Below are 14,635 nucleotides of genomic sequence, written 5' to 3'. Positions count from 1 at the left end.
GTTAATAGTAGCTGCTTATTAAATATTCATTGTATGAAATCAGTTTTTAACAAATTATTGACTCATTGAATACTTGGGATCCTTCTTTATGTCCTCATGCTTGCAAGTAGACTTTAGAACCACAAGCAAAGCACTCATATATATTCTTGAAAAAAACAACAAAAATATTTTAAACGTGCTATTTTAATTGGAGGAAAAAAGAAAGAGGAAGGTGGCATATTTGAAGGTAAAATGATTAATGTACTATAGTTTTTAAGCAGGTTTTAAGAGTAATTTAAAAACGTAATCATATGTTTGCATGGCAATGATTGGGTCAAAGTGATAATGTTTGAAAGACCTTGAGCCTATCATCTATAGCTACATATTTACACAGTTATACAATGGATTTTAGTAGGAAGCTAAGAGACTATTGGACTTTCATTTTTCCCTCTAAAACATAAAGGCATAACTTTCATGCAGAACAGTAAATTTCATAAGATAAATTTGTCCGCCCAACTCTGCTTGGGACTATGTAATAGGGAGGTGTGTCTGTAAGATTCCCTATATCCACTTAGGGATTTTGATCTGTCATAGACAGGCAACAGTTGTAACTTGTTACTTCTTTTTACTGTAATGTGTAAATGTGTGGGTGTATTGTGTGGGGTTTTTTTTTTTAATGAGAATGAAAAGCAAAGAATGTAAAAGATTTCATAATGCTGTAGTATTAAATCATATTTATGTCCGTGATAATGAATGGTAAATGTTTTTTATGATGCTATTGTAAAGTTATGGAATGCTTTAATAAGTAAAAATTGGTGATCAGAAGAAAAAATTGTGGTGTTTAAGCATCACAATGTTCTAAAACATAGGAAAAGTTAGAAACAGAACAGGCGATAATATAGATAAGTGCAAAGTGAATGTTTTAAAATAAATAGCACTTGGATGACCTGGGATGTCAGAACCAGAGACAAGGGTGTGTGTTTGTCAATATATCCTTCATGTTTTACAGACTCCTAAGGGAACAAGGGAAGATACAATTTCACCTTTTCTGTGCCAAAACATTTTAATTATATCTTCTTCCAACTACAGCGGTTCAGTAACCAAGGAGCTGACATTGATGCATGTGTTGATAAAGCTGCAAACATTCAAAATGAGATTAACAAAGATTTTGAGCAAAGGGTGACAGCTAATTTTGCACAGTATTCTGCATCTGATTCAGGCCAGCATAATAATAGAATATTTTATAACTGTTTTGTTATTCAAAAGGACTTTTATGATGCGTTTATATTTGTGGATATCTTTGTATCATACTTAAAAATTATCTATCCTGTGGCTAAAACTATTTGCACATCTATGTTATAATGCAGAGACAATATTAAAGGGAAAAAAAAACACGTCGTATTATAAGTTGTGGGGTTTTTTGTGTGTGGGTTTTTGGTTTTTGGTGTTTTTTTTGTAATCACACTTTATCCTTGGAACTCTTTGCCTTTACCTTAATGTATCTTAAAGCACACTAGCTGGAGAAGGTGTAGAGATGGTAAACATATTTTCTAATGTTGCTTAGTATGCACTAATAAAATGGCCAAGAAAAGTTATATTCAACTTATTTAATTAATAAAACTGTAGTTTCTTTATGTTCTTGAGCTCCTTTGAGCACATTTCAGTGTATTTCTTTTCTCTTCTATTCTCTACTTGAAGGCAGCTGACAGTCTTCTTTCACTTTTCTTTTTGTTTGTGAAATTTTCTTTCTTTCTTTCTTTCTTTCTTTCTTTCTTTCTTTTTTTTTTTTTTTTTTTTTATCCACTCACTTCTCCATCTGCTTTCACTTTTGTTTGCTTGGGCCGTCTCTCATCCCAACTTGATAATGAGGAATGCAGTGTGACCCTGACCTCTATCAGCCCATGCATGACCTTCTGACTCTACCATATAACCTTTGACCTTCTCTTTGACAGCTTGATTAATTACCCTGTGTTATGATTTATGAGTAAGTGCTATGTAAAAATAATAGACAACAGGTGGTCCTCTGAAAACTTTTTGTGGCATGTTTTCTTTTACTGACTAACTTGATGAGCTATTTGAAGTTGGAAACTTACTGGAATAACCTATGTGGGTCTGTATTATGGTATTTTTGTACCATGGAACACGACATTAGAATTTAGGGAGCTACAAGTTAAAGCATGATTGTGACAAACATTTTACAAAATATTAGCAGGGTGCTGTTACCTAAATGCACATTGGGAGGAAGCACAAAATGGAGTCAAGTGACATTTTAGGCGTTTCAGTCCCAGGTCACGTCTTGAGAAAATTGCTGAAATAATGGAGGGGGCATTTTTCAAGCAGAGCTGCAGCTCCAACAGCTATGTTTACTTTAACGCTTCACTAGTGACTTCTGATTGGTTGTCATGACCTCATCTCACTGTTGCACCTAGAATGTTGCAACAGTGACATAGACATACCCTTGTTGTGAAAAAGATGGGAATAAACACAACATACATCTTTCAGAAAAGATGAATGGACAGTGGTTTGTCCATTTTAACCATGGGTAGATGTAGTTTATAGGTAAAATGTTTTGGGTTTCATTTCCCTTGAGGATGAACACCTTTCTTCTTTCAAACCATGCAAATAGAATTCTGAACTTGGAAAACACGATTGATAAATCTGTGTAAAATGATCTTTTACAGAGCTTTGCCTGAAGACCAAAACAGACAGTTCCATAGGTCAGAGATTCTGCTCTGGCCCCTGACCTCTTTGGTCACATGTGGCTTGCAGTATTGGCAGGTTAATATGCAGAGCTGAATACTTTCACCTGATTTTTTATTTAGCTAACCACAAGAGATTTGAAAAGAGGTAGAATTTTCTCCTATTTTCTATTTTCCTTGTAACTGGTAATTAATAGGCAAATTAACTTGGGTAAATCTTCAGTTTTAGCAAGATTTCATTAGGATCAAAATACATTCTGGCTTTGGTCAGACATTGAAACTTTTTGTCTATTTGTAGAATCTTCTTGACAAGTACATTTCTATACTGATTTAGTTTCTTAAGCAAGGTTTTCTCTTTGGTTCTTTGTGTTTGGCATCACCTATCTGTTTTAGACCTCTGACCTAAGCCATCATTTGTTGATTGAATGATAAATGAACTATTATTTATTAGTAAGTGCATCTATAGACTTCAAAGTAAAGGAGGCCTGCAGGCCTGTGCATTCTGTTTAAATCACAGCAAGCCCTTGTGCTGAATAAACTGCTGTGTCTAGCAATAAAATTTTGAGGGTTTCTGATTAAGATTCTATGGTTTAGACCTTATAAACACCGTTCTGAAAATGAAACTACAGTTATAGCTACAAAGGATAGAAAATGGAATGAGATAAATGAAAGAGATTACCCTCTTGATCACTTTCTTGATCTTCTACTAGACTGGGCACTCAAACATAAGAGTTAATTAACAACTTTATATATACTTTGTCTCTTGAAATGTTGCATATTGGAATTGATTTGGGTAAATCATTAATCAGGATGCCAGAAGTTGTATTTATTTAGTTGTAGAATGTTAGATAATCAGTTTGATCATTTTGTCTTGTTAAAGATAACAGAAGTTTCCATGTATGATTGAAATGACCTCCTTTTCATCAGATGAGAAATTTAGCATGAATAACTAAATATAAAAAGAATAATTCAATATAAAATGGTTTGTAAGCATTAGTTATGGAGGACTCATTAGAGTGACAATGCACGGTTCTTTTATATTATATCTGATGCCTGGTTTTATAAAGTTTTATAAAATTTTATGGATACATATTTTTAAAGGTCAAACTAGGGTCTCTTTTTATTTATTTCTTTTTGTATTGATTGAGTTATTGGGAACAGAGATGCATTTAAAGTGGCTAAATTTAGCTCTTGCTAGGTTATCTGCCTTGTTTTACTTTGACTATTTACTTTGATACCTTGGTTCCCATGTATTAATGTTGACATGGCAAAAATCTTTGTAGCTTTATTATATAAAGGAATTTTTGGACAATATTTACACGTGACAGAGAAAAGGAGGAAAAGGCGAAACATTATCTGTGGTTAGAGCTTGTAAGTGGGATAGTTAACTTTATTTTGTTTTTCCAGTTTTCTCTTCCTCATTATAAAATGGTTATTAATGGTCTCTGTGAATATTGCATTAATTAATTTATCAGGAAAATTTTAATTGAAAAATGTAAGTTTTTCACAGAATGGTAATTGAATTTGTAACAAAGACATTTATTAAAATTAGCTTCTCATTTCTGCAGAAAATGTTCCTGAATATTTCTTGATTGTTATTCCATTAATTAAATTGGCAGTATGAAATATCTAAATGATAAAATATTTTCTAAATAACTCAGGTGTTTAAAGAGCAGCATTCATTGTTGAAATCTAAATGCTAAAAATTCTTTAATTGATTTATATAGTGGTGATTTAAAAATAGAATCATTTTTCATCAGTTGATGCCTCGGTGAAAAATTGACATTGTGTCTTTATAAAATTGGACAAATGAGTCATGTAATTTTCAGTTACATAATCAATAACTTAGACAAATACTACTTCTTTGATGATTTATGTGTGTCTGTTTTTTATGCTTATTTAGATAGGACACATTAAATTTCAGAGACCATTTAAAATCAAGTAGGTGCAGTAATTTTTCAATCAATGATTTCTAAAAATTGAAGTAAAAACTTCTGCTCAAATAAACATGATAGTATGAAAATACTGTATCTAGTGATTAAGTTAAAAATTAGGGCAAAAGTTTTAGAATTCTAATGACTATAAATTTTGTCTAGTTTACCTTTATTTGGAATTCAATCACGATGCAAAGGCGATGCTCATGTTCTATCAATTTATTGAAGTCCTACTTTGTTACATTGAGTTTGATGTTTTTCATATTATCATTAAAATTTAGTATATCACTACTTTCATCCTAAGAATTCTAAGATCCTATTTTGGGTTTGCTACTTCTAACTCATGTGTGACTATGAGAGACTGTGTGCATGTGCCTCTGTGTGTGTGTGTGTGTGTGTGTGTGTGTGTGTGTGTGTGTGTGTGTGTGTTAAAGTTCAATTCACTCAGAAAAGGCAGGGAAGAAACATGACAGGAGACCACTTACTCACGGTACAGAATCTAGTAAGGAGGCAATTTTCTTTTTGGCCTATGGTGACCTTTTTTGACTATGTTCCTTACACCAGAGACAGTGTATGAATGCCTCTATTTCACCCTGTTTAGCAGAGTGCAACAGTGTTCTTTAACTTACTTTTGGTGGGAGGAGAAGTTATAGCTGAAATTTGAGAAGGGCGTGAAAAGTTGTAAGAGGCACAAGGAAGAGGGGTAGGAACTTCCTCAAATGTGATTTTAATAACTAGTCAAGTGTGTCCAACTGTAGAAAATCACTAAGTGACAATCTGTCTACCTGACAGTGATCACAATGAATTACAAGACTTTTGAATAGCTGTACAGATTAGGATAAAGCAGGACCAAATAAAATATCTTTTGTTAGTAAAACTTTGACTTACCAGCTAAGATACCAAAAAGAAACAAAAAAAAGCTTTATCTTGTGCTTTGATGTAGAATGTTTAAATTTTTAAAATATTTTATAACTTCTCATAAAATAGGTATTCAAAAGTTCTATTTGAACATGTATTAAAGAATATGTGGTATTTTGTTAATCAGTTTGGTATGTGTTATTATATAGTTTTCATGTGTGCAAGACAACTATATCTTAATTAACAGTACTATCACTAAAATCACAACTTTAATGAATTTCACAATCTGCAAACCATATCATGGTTTTAGACAGTAATATCAACTGGGGGAAAAATTGAAAACTCCCAATGAAGTTTTTATGTAGATTGTGAAATCGACCATTAAAAAAACCAACTACATGCAGCAGTGTAGCATATTTAAAAATAAGGTAATTGAGTCAATGCTAATATTACTCTATTATTACTGCCACCACTTTTTTTTAAAATCGTCTTCTTATGGTTGGTTTGGCAAAAAACAAATTTTAAACTTAAAGTAGTCCTACAGTTATAGTTTTGGAAAAAGTACATAGTTTTCTTTTTCAGTAAGGACGAGATCTTTCAAGCTTTATTTTCCATAGCTCTTACCTGTTTTTATTGTAATATAATACATTTTTAAAATATGACCTTACAGGATTTTACAAGGCCAAATTGGGACACCCACAGCACAGAAGTGAATAGAAAATACAAGCTATTAATAGCTTCACAAATTTATGTTGCACATGCTTGTCAGTGGAAATTGTTTATTCTTCTCTATTTTCTCGTGGTTTGATTATTCCATCAGTTATAACTTAATATAAATACCAAAAGTTTTTCTAATTATAACCATAGAAATGTTTGCCTTGCTAGAAGGTCAAAAAGGTAACTGTATTTTTAAAACTTTAGAGAAGGTATAATAGCTTTAGTAAGCTGTATTTTAGACTTTGGGACTTGTTTCCTGGTACTGGTCCCCAGTAAAGAGAAATTTTATGGTGGTTAAAAACGAGAGAAATTTTAGGATTAAATAATTGCTACCATGAATTATAGTAGGACATTATTTTGTTTTATGATTTGTGTGGCCTCCTGAAAGAAGAGAGTGGAAAAAATACAAGGTGCACAGGTAGACATTATATGTTTCTTATATTATAGATATGTAAATCTGTAGAATGTTAGATCACATTTTATTCCTTAATTGCTTATTCTTTATTGAATTCAAACAAATAAAAAATGCTCATTAAAGTGCAATTGTAAAGGAAAGAAAATCCAACAAAATAGGGTGTGAAATTTTAACTTCAGCTTCAAAAGAGGCTCTATTCTCAAAATAGGTATTTAAATATTAATGTGGTTTGAAAGTGTACTTGTTATTTGATAATTTATTTCAGTTATTTGGGGGATTCTGAGAGATCTGAAGTACTTTTTTAAAAAAAATACAACCTTTGTAATCTTTATGTTACAATTTTGTCTTTTTATTCTTGCAAGTAATCTATATAAACAATACAGGCAAACAATTTTAAATAACTTTTTGTTGTAAAAAGTAGAACTGTAGTCTTTTATAAAGAAGTACTTTAGTAAATATGCAGCTATATTAAATCACTTACTATGAAATTTTACAGATTTTTTTCATGAATTGAGATGATTTCTAAGATTAAATTATGCTGCCTTCTTTGCTTTCAAAACAGGAAGGATATGGAGTAATAGTACTGAATCCCAATGAAAACTATATTGAAGTAGAAAAGCCAAAGATACATGTACAGTCATCTTCTGATAGTTCAGATGAACCAGCAGAAAAGCGGGAAAGAAAAGATAAAGTCTCTAAAGAAACAAAGAAGCGACGTGATTTCTATGAAAAGTATCGTAACCCCCAAAGAGAAAAAGAGATGATGCAGTTATATATCAGAGTAAGTAATAAGATTATTACTTTCCTTCATTATTTCTTTTACTTTATTTGTATTTTATTTCGTATATTTTATTTTTTTAAGAGAAACTTAATTCTTTAATTTTCAACCATTCATATCCCATGGTTGTTACTTGGATGAAATGTTTTGTTTTATTCAAAATTACAAAACACGTCATTCTTATTTCAGTGTGATATTTTACTTAAGTTTCAAAAACGATTAATAATGCACCATACAGAACATCAGTCTTCATCTTGGGTGGTAATGGTATTAATACATTGTTTTCCTACAAGCAACCATCCATCCACGGTGTTTCAGCTTAACTTCTGAAGGCAGATGGAGGGAGGAAGAGTAATTAATATCTTAATAAATATTTAAACTAGAATAGTTTAGGGATAGTGTAATGAGCGAACTCTCTCCTTTGCTCTTTTCTTATCCAGTGAACCTTTGCACTTTGTAATGCTAGCAGCATGGGATCGTTATAGCAGTGCTGCCCAAGGAGTTCTAATTCGTAGGGGGCACAAACAATTTTATTTGAACTTTGACACATTCTGCTTGATATACATACTGTGCACTGTATATATGAGACAGATTTATGCAGTTTTCAAAGCCCTTATTATGGGTCCTAGAAATAGAATTTAATAGTAAAGCATGTCAAAAATGCTACTGGGTAAGTAAAATAGTAAATTGATATGTTCTTTAAAAGTGAGCAATTAAGAACATTTAAACGTAGACAAATTAACACTTTATAATTTATATTGTAGGATAGTAGTAAAGTTTCAAATTAATAAAGTTTGAGCTATTTTTACATTTCCTTTAAAAGCTTGCTAATAAAATATTTCATACCATCTTTGAGGGGAATACATAACTTTCTAAGTTATTTTCTTCATTCTAGTTCGTTGCATAATCCCTCTACTTTTGGGAATTACACTCCAAACATTCATAACTATCTGTCAGTTTGTTGAGTAAGTAAGTTAGGGCAATTAAACAGCATGAAAGCAGCGTGTAAATTCTCAAGACCCAAGAAAGGTATCCAGACCAAGAATATCTAAAGCTCACCATACAGTGACTCAAGCAAAAGTTGGTCAGATTGCAGTATTTACATTTCTGAAAAGCATCTTGCTATTTAATATATTTTTTGACAAACAAAAACAGTGATTAGATTGGAATCAATAAGTAGCTTGCTTGTTCTAATGTAGTTATATTACCGTTTTTCGTTCCTGTTGCTGCATAAGGGTCATGATGTCACCTTCTTTATTGGTTGTCCTAAGCTTTCTAATTATAGAATCTACTCTGTCAACCATCATTCTTAGGACAGTTTAAAAAATATTAATTCTGATATCCAGATTTCAAAAACAAATTGTAAATTGTTTTGTTTTTGTTTTTTTTTTGAAATATACAAAACATTAAGAAAATTCACTTGGTTTTGTAAAATGTAAGCAAAAGTGATTTTATGTATTTTTATTCTTAAAGTTTCTTTTATTAGCCTATGATATATACAGATTGTGCATCTATTTCTGACATCTGTATTGTAGGTTTTATATCTTCTCTTCTATTTTCTCTTTCTCTTGTCACCACTGCATGGATATTTTGCTTTTGTTCTCTTGTATGTGTGCATTTTCTTTTTTCTGCTTTCAAATCTGTTTCATTTATCTCTGCCTCTATTTTTCTTCTTATATCAGGGGAGAAAAATCTTTTTATTTTGCTTCATTTTTAAGATCCCTCTTCCTTTCGTCTTTTTTCTTCAATTCTGTTATCTCTTTTACACTCCTACCATTTCTGCTTCTTTCCTTATCATGTCTTTTTGCTTCTTTCTTTCTTGTCCCATTTCACTCATCGGTCTCAGTTCCCATCGAAAGGACTTAAAGCAAAAACAGACTCATTTAGATAATACAACTATATACCTGATAGTCTTAGTTATGAATGTCATTTCTCCCTAATAAATACCCTTTCTCTTAAAGTCTTCTAGAATCTTGCAAAATACAGAGTTAAGCTGGTACTCTTCAAACATACTTCTAGATAGTAAGGTGTGATCCCGTGGTGGAGAAAGAGAAGAATGATTGATGTTGTGTAAAGTGCCTTAATTCTTGGGTAATTTTGATCCACTTGAGAAGTGACTTCTTGTATTCTCATTTCCAATACATGTCTCCAAAAAGTGTTTGTAATTTTCAGACAACAGAGCATGGTATATGATGGGGATAAATTACCATCAATTTATATACTTCCTAACTATTTACATTTTGAAATTGATAATCTACTCTTTGGAACAATCCCATGAGGTAAGTGGATCAAATAGTTTTATCCTTATTTTATAGGTAAGGAAACTGGTGCATAGATGGCTCATTTTTGTCTAGGATCAGACAGTTAGTAAATGGTGGAACTAAGTGTTGAAACCAGGATTTCTAATTATTGTAGATTCTTTCTCCCTTTCCTCTTTACCACATTGTTCTAACCAATTGGAAACAAAATATATACATGAAATATGAAAATTAAAACAATTATAATAAAAGCACGATATGATAAATGACATCTGATGATTAATAGATTTTTGATCAGTTATTTGATAGATGCTATTAAATATCTATGAACAATTTATATATAACACATATTTACATAAATAATAAATGCACATAAATATATTACATTATATGTATGTGTATGTGTATACATACATATTCTCTTTTAATAGGATCACTAATATTGATCCAATTTTACGTGAGAAGACTATGGGTCAAAACTTAGTGGTTTTCCCAAAGCCACATAGCTCTTAATGTAAGCTACATGAGGGCAAGGACTTCATCTGTTTTGCTCAGTGTTATAGCCCCAGAGCTCACAACAGAATCTTCATAGTGAATTTGTATTTGGTAAGTAAGGTGGTGGAACCAAGACTAAAATCCCAAACTACTACTGTTGTTTTTTGTTTTTTTTTAATGTGTCCTGCATCATTAAAGTATGCTACTTGATAGTGAGGAAATCCCTTCAAACAATCAAAACAAACAAAAAATTACAATGTTGGTCCCCTACCCAGTCCAGTGGCTGAGAAAACAGTATAAAAATTGATGATAAAGGGGTGCCTGGGTGGCTCAGTCGTTAAGCGTCTGCCTTCGGCTCAGGGCGTGTTCCCGGCGTTCTGGGATCGAGCCCCACATCAGGCTCCTCTGCCGGGAGCCCGCTTCTTCCTCTCCCCTCCCCCTGCTTGTGTTCCCTCTCTCTCTGGCTGTCTCTCTCTCTGTGTCAAATAAATAAATAAAATCTTTGTTTAAAAAAATGGATGATAAAAAGTCAGTTTCTCAAGATTAATTTAATACCTAGATCTATACCTTTTCATCTGAATATATAAAAGCGGGATAACCTATTTTCTTTTTTAGCTGTATCATCAGGGTACTACACTTATGGGTGAAAATGGAAATATTTCATGATGACTTACTGCTATTTCTGTTTTGCACCCTTGCTCATAAGAGTAGAGCCAGGCTGCTATACTTGTTCTATACTGTACACACTTTGTACTTTTTGTAACTTTGCTTCCTGTTCTTTCCCTTCATCCAAATTCTATCCATGCTGTAGTGCCCAGCTGAAATCTCACCTTTTTGTAGCACCATAATCAGTGACCTCTCCTTACTGTGACTCATGGAAGTTACTGTGATTGGTTAACTTATATGGAATTTATCATTTGCTGCCCTGAGATATCTCTTATGTTTTTGTTTTGTAATATTATTAATATTTATCTTTCATGCCTTTCCACTCCCCATAATATTGTAGGTCTTTGAGCATGCTTTATTGGTCATTCCTTAAGAATAAACAGAAATGAGCTAATTTTTACAACAGTACAGAGCATACAATGAGGAGTCAGAAACTGGTAATACACCCACTCACTAGAATCCAATCCCCTGCAAGGAGACCAAAGCAAAAAGACTAGGCCGTAGTCTAGAGATACCTAGATAATGTGACCTGCGGCATAGAAATGAGGATTATTCTGGTATCAAACTGGAGCATAAGAAGACAAGTATTCAGACTAAGGAAGATCATTCAAAAGCACTTTACAGTATGTAGGTGGAATATAGGCAAAAGTGACTTGATGCTGATCTATGTAATACTGAGTTGGAACTGCTTAAATATCTCTCCCCTAAGAGACTTAATTGTGGGCTGTGGTGATAGAAAGTAAAGAAGAGAGATTAGACCCAGAAGGTTGGAAAAAAAAAAATGCTGCGAGTGGAAGGGGGAAGGAAATTACATGGCCACAAAAGGAAAAATCCAAATGTGGAGGAGACATTTACAGAATAAGAATCTTGGCAAAGCCTGGCATTACACATTGAAGATACTCAAATATTTATGGCTTGATTGCTTGTTGACATCCATCAAAAATCTTATCCCTTAACATGAAAGATATTTGGTGTCTAGTTTTCTGACGGATTTTTTCAGCATTTATGTGAATTTTTGCAATTGTTCAGAAACAGCCAACTGATAAACTGAAGCTTTCTTTCAAAAAATATGTTTTTGATGCTCTGACTTGGGTTACCTTCAAAATATTGGTGAAGGCTAATAAATATCCCATCTTCTTCTCTGTACCTGTTCTCTTCTGTGCTAAGGCCGCTGGAGTCATTTCTATCCAGTGTTTTAGCAACCAAATTTAATTTACTTATATTACAGTCAACGAATGTTTACTCTCTGGAACTGTTTTATTTTCCTGGTATATTTAAGTATTTGAATTTTCTTTTTTCTGGAATCTGTTAAAAAGCCAAAACCTCCTTTCAAATTTTGTAAATATCTATTATAGACAAGCAGAAATAAAGTAGAATCTAGGCCTAAAACTTTAAGATTAGCAAAGTGTAGTTTTATTTAACATACTAAATGAGTATAAATAGATATGACTAACTATTGGATTATGTAGCACATTTCTGATGCATTAGAAGCAGAGCTTGAGAGATCAAAGTACTTAACTGTTTCATGTGGCAACTTTCCTTAAGTACGAAATAATGTACTTTCTGGCATATATTATGGCTTATTAAGGGGATTGATTTGGTCTAGGCAATAAACATCATGTCAGACATGCCTGGCAGGAAAACCTGCTTAATATGTTTTGTAATAAGACGGAATTTTTTGTTCTCGAAAACATCTGCCAACTGAATTCAAGAGTGAAGACAGAAAATGTCATCAATTTAGTGGTAATCCTATAAATTTAGTTTCTTTCTGAGCAACACATAGCAAGACACACAAAATTCCCAGTGTTAATCACCACTGGTTATAGTACTTTGTAAAATGATGAAACAAAAACATTTTATTTTTATATAATGTGTTAATTAATTCATAATGAATTTTAATATTTCAGCTGATAAAATTTTAACAAGCATCTTGCCAACAGATCATTTTTTAAAGCATCTGTTTTTTAATGTGTTGGGTTGAGAACTGAGTCAAATGGCTAAATATGTACATATATTCTTTTTAAAAACATATTTCTACCCCCATAATTATAGATACACTATTTTTTCCCTTTAGACCACCAGGGGCTGCTGCTGTTCATACTGGATTTTGCTTTCCTCTGAAACTGAGTACCGCCATCACACTGCATCTTTTCTTTCTTCCTTTTTCCCCCTTAGATCTAAATCTTTTAATACATAACTGGAAAGAAAAAAGAATAGGCTTACCTAGTAATTTAATAATCAACATAAGAATTTATATTTTAAACATTTTCTACATTCCAAAACATTTACATTTTCCCAAAATGAACTTAAAACTGGTAGTCATTAAAGGCAAATTTGATAATAATTATTTTTATTTTCTGTTTTTAGTGTCTGAATAACATTCAGAATCATACCCATTGCCAAGATGTAGTATGGAGATGAGATTAAAAGTGCAGAATTTGAATGACCTGAGTTTGAATCCCTGCTTTTTCCACTTAATATACTGCGACCCCAAAGAAGTTAACTTCCCTATGTCTCAGTTTTTTTGTCTGAAAAAATGGAATGATAATAATATATGTAAAGTGAACATGGTTTCTGACCCACCATGTTGGGTCTTCAGGGCTAATAAATAATTTCCTGTCTTCTCTCAAGTTCATAATCAACTAAGAAAGTATCCAGTTCTTGAGGTCCCCAGCTTTTATACCTTTCATTACCTTGTACCAAAAATAATACGTCTATCTTACCTTCCTGAGTTTGGAACCCAGTGAACAACATGACAAAGGAATCAGACAAAAGGAGATCAAAACATCAGCTTTACTAATTGATATAGTTCAAATGGAAAATGTGGCTTAGATCTGTTACTAAATTTAGATTACCTAATATATTTCCCCCAAAACACATTTTCATCTATCCTCCAAGCATCCACTTTGCCTTTCACAAGGTAGAAAGCAAGTTGGAATGCATCCTTTTTGCAAGTAGCTTTGAAAGATGCCCAGAAGGGCTGAGTGGAGCATTCTGTTTCTTACCCCAAATGCACTAATCAAGTAAGTCACTCCCCCTATGGGAGGGAAAGAGTGAGGGATGGTGAAAGAAATTGGGAACGTCACTCTAGCTGAATGGCTCCACCTGGAGCCAGAAGGGAAATGGATCCCACCTGACAAAAGTTAGCCCCTAATAAAAAGATTATTATTAGTAGCACTTGCATTTTCTAGCAACTCAGTAAAGCAATATTAAAATATAGTCACTAAATGTTCACTAACGATACCTTAGTTTCTTCATTTTAGGATTTTCATTTAAAAAGGAAACTGATCAAACCTGATTACAGAGAAAGTAGCTACAAAATTATTTAATTTTAAAGCATTTAAAGTGCCATGATGCTGTTTTAAATAATCAGAAATCAATCTTTATATTTTCATGTTTCATGCTGCCAAAGCCTAGTAAACAGTAGATTTTAATAAATATTTGATGAATGAATATTTGAATAAATGCTTGCTTACATGAACCTACAAAGCAGAAGAGACAGACCTTTCACTATATAAATCTGCTCTTTGATACGGACTAGCACAAGGTTGAAAGAACTGTGATACTATGTATGACTGATACATGCTAACACCCAGAAAATTAGTACTTAGTTCTTTAAACCCACTTAACGACCAGTATTAAGTATACCAAGCATTCTTCGAATTCAGTAAAAACAAGCCAAAAAAGAATTTGAAATCAGTAAAATAATTAGATCTTTAGATTTAGAACAGAAATTACAATAAAGACCAGAGCTCTGCATGTATTGGTTTTGGTTAGCTATTGGCCAAATTTCGTGAGGAATTCTGTTATAAATATGATGTAGTGGAAAGAAAAAG

At 32.5% G+C, this 14,635-nt stretch overlaps 1 protein-coding gene across 12 annotated transcripts in view; it reads left to right on the top strand.

Moving 5' to 3' along the window:
• Positions 1–14,635, top strand: part of FAM172A (family with sequence similarity 172 member A) — a 428,036-nt gene that overhangs the window by 184,748 nt on the left and 228,653 nt on the right. For all 12 annotated transcript variants that reach the window (XM_057307516.1, XM_057307513.1, XM_057307511.1 and 9 more), the window contains one exon: positions 7,165–7,383. In XM_057307516.1, the coding sequence (XP_057163499.1) occupies positions 7,165–7,383 (219 nt within the window). The remainder of the gene's footprint in view (positions 1–7,164; positions 7,384–14,635) is intronic.

The sequence above is a fragment of the Ursus arctos genome, unplaced genomic scaffold, assembly GCF_023065955.2.
Source record: "Ursus arctos isolate Adak ecotype North America unplaced genomic scaffold, UrsArc2.0 scaffold_5, whole genome shotgun sequence".
Classification (NCBI taxonomy): domain Eukaryota; kingdom Metazoa; phylum Chordata; class Mammalia; order Carnivora; family Ursidae; genus Ursus; species Ursus arctos.
The sequence above is the reverse complement of the archived record's forward strand: the minus strand, read 5'-3'. Positions and strand labels throughout refer to the sequence as shown.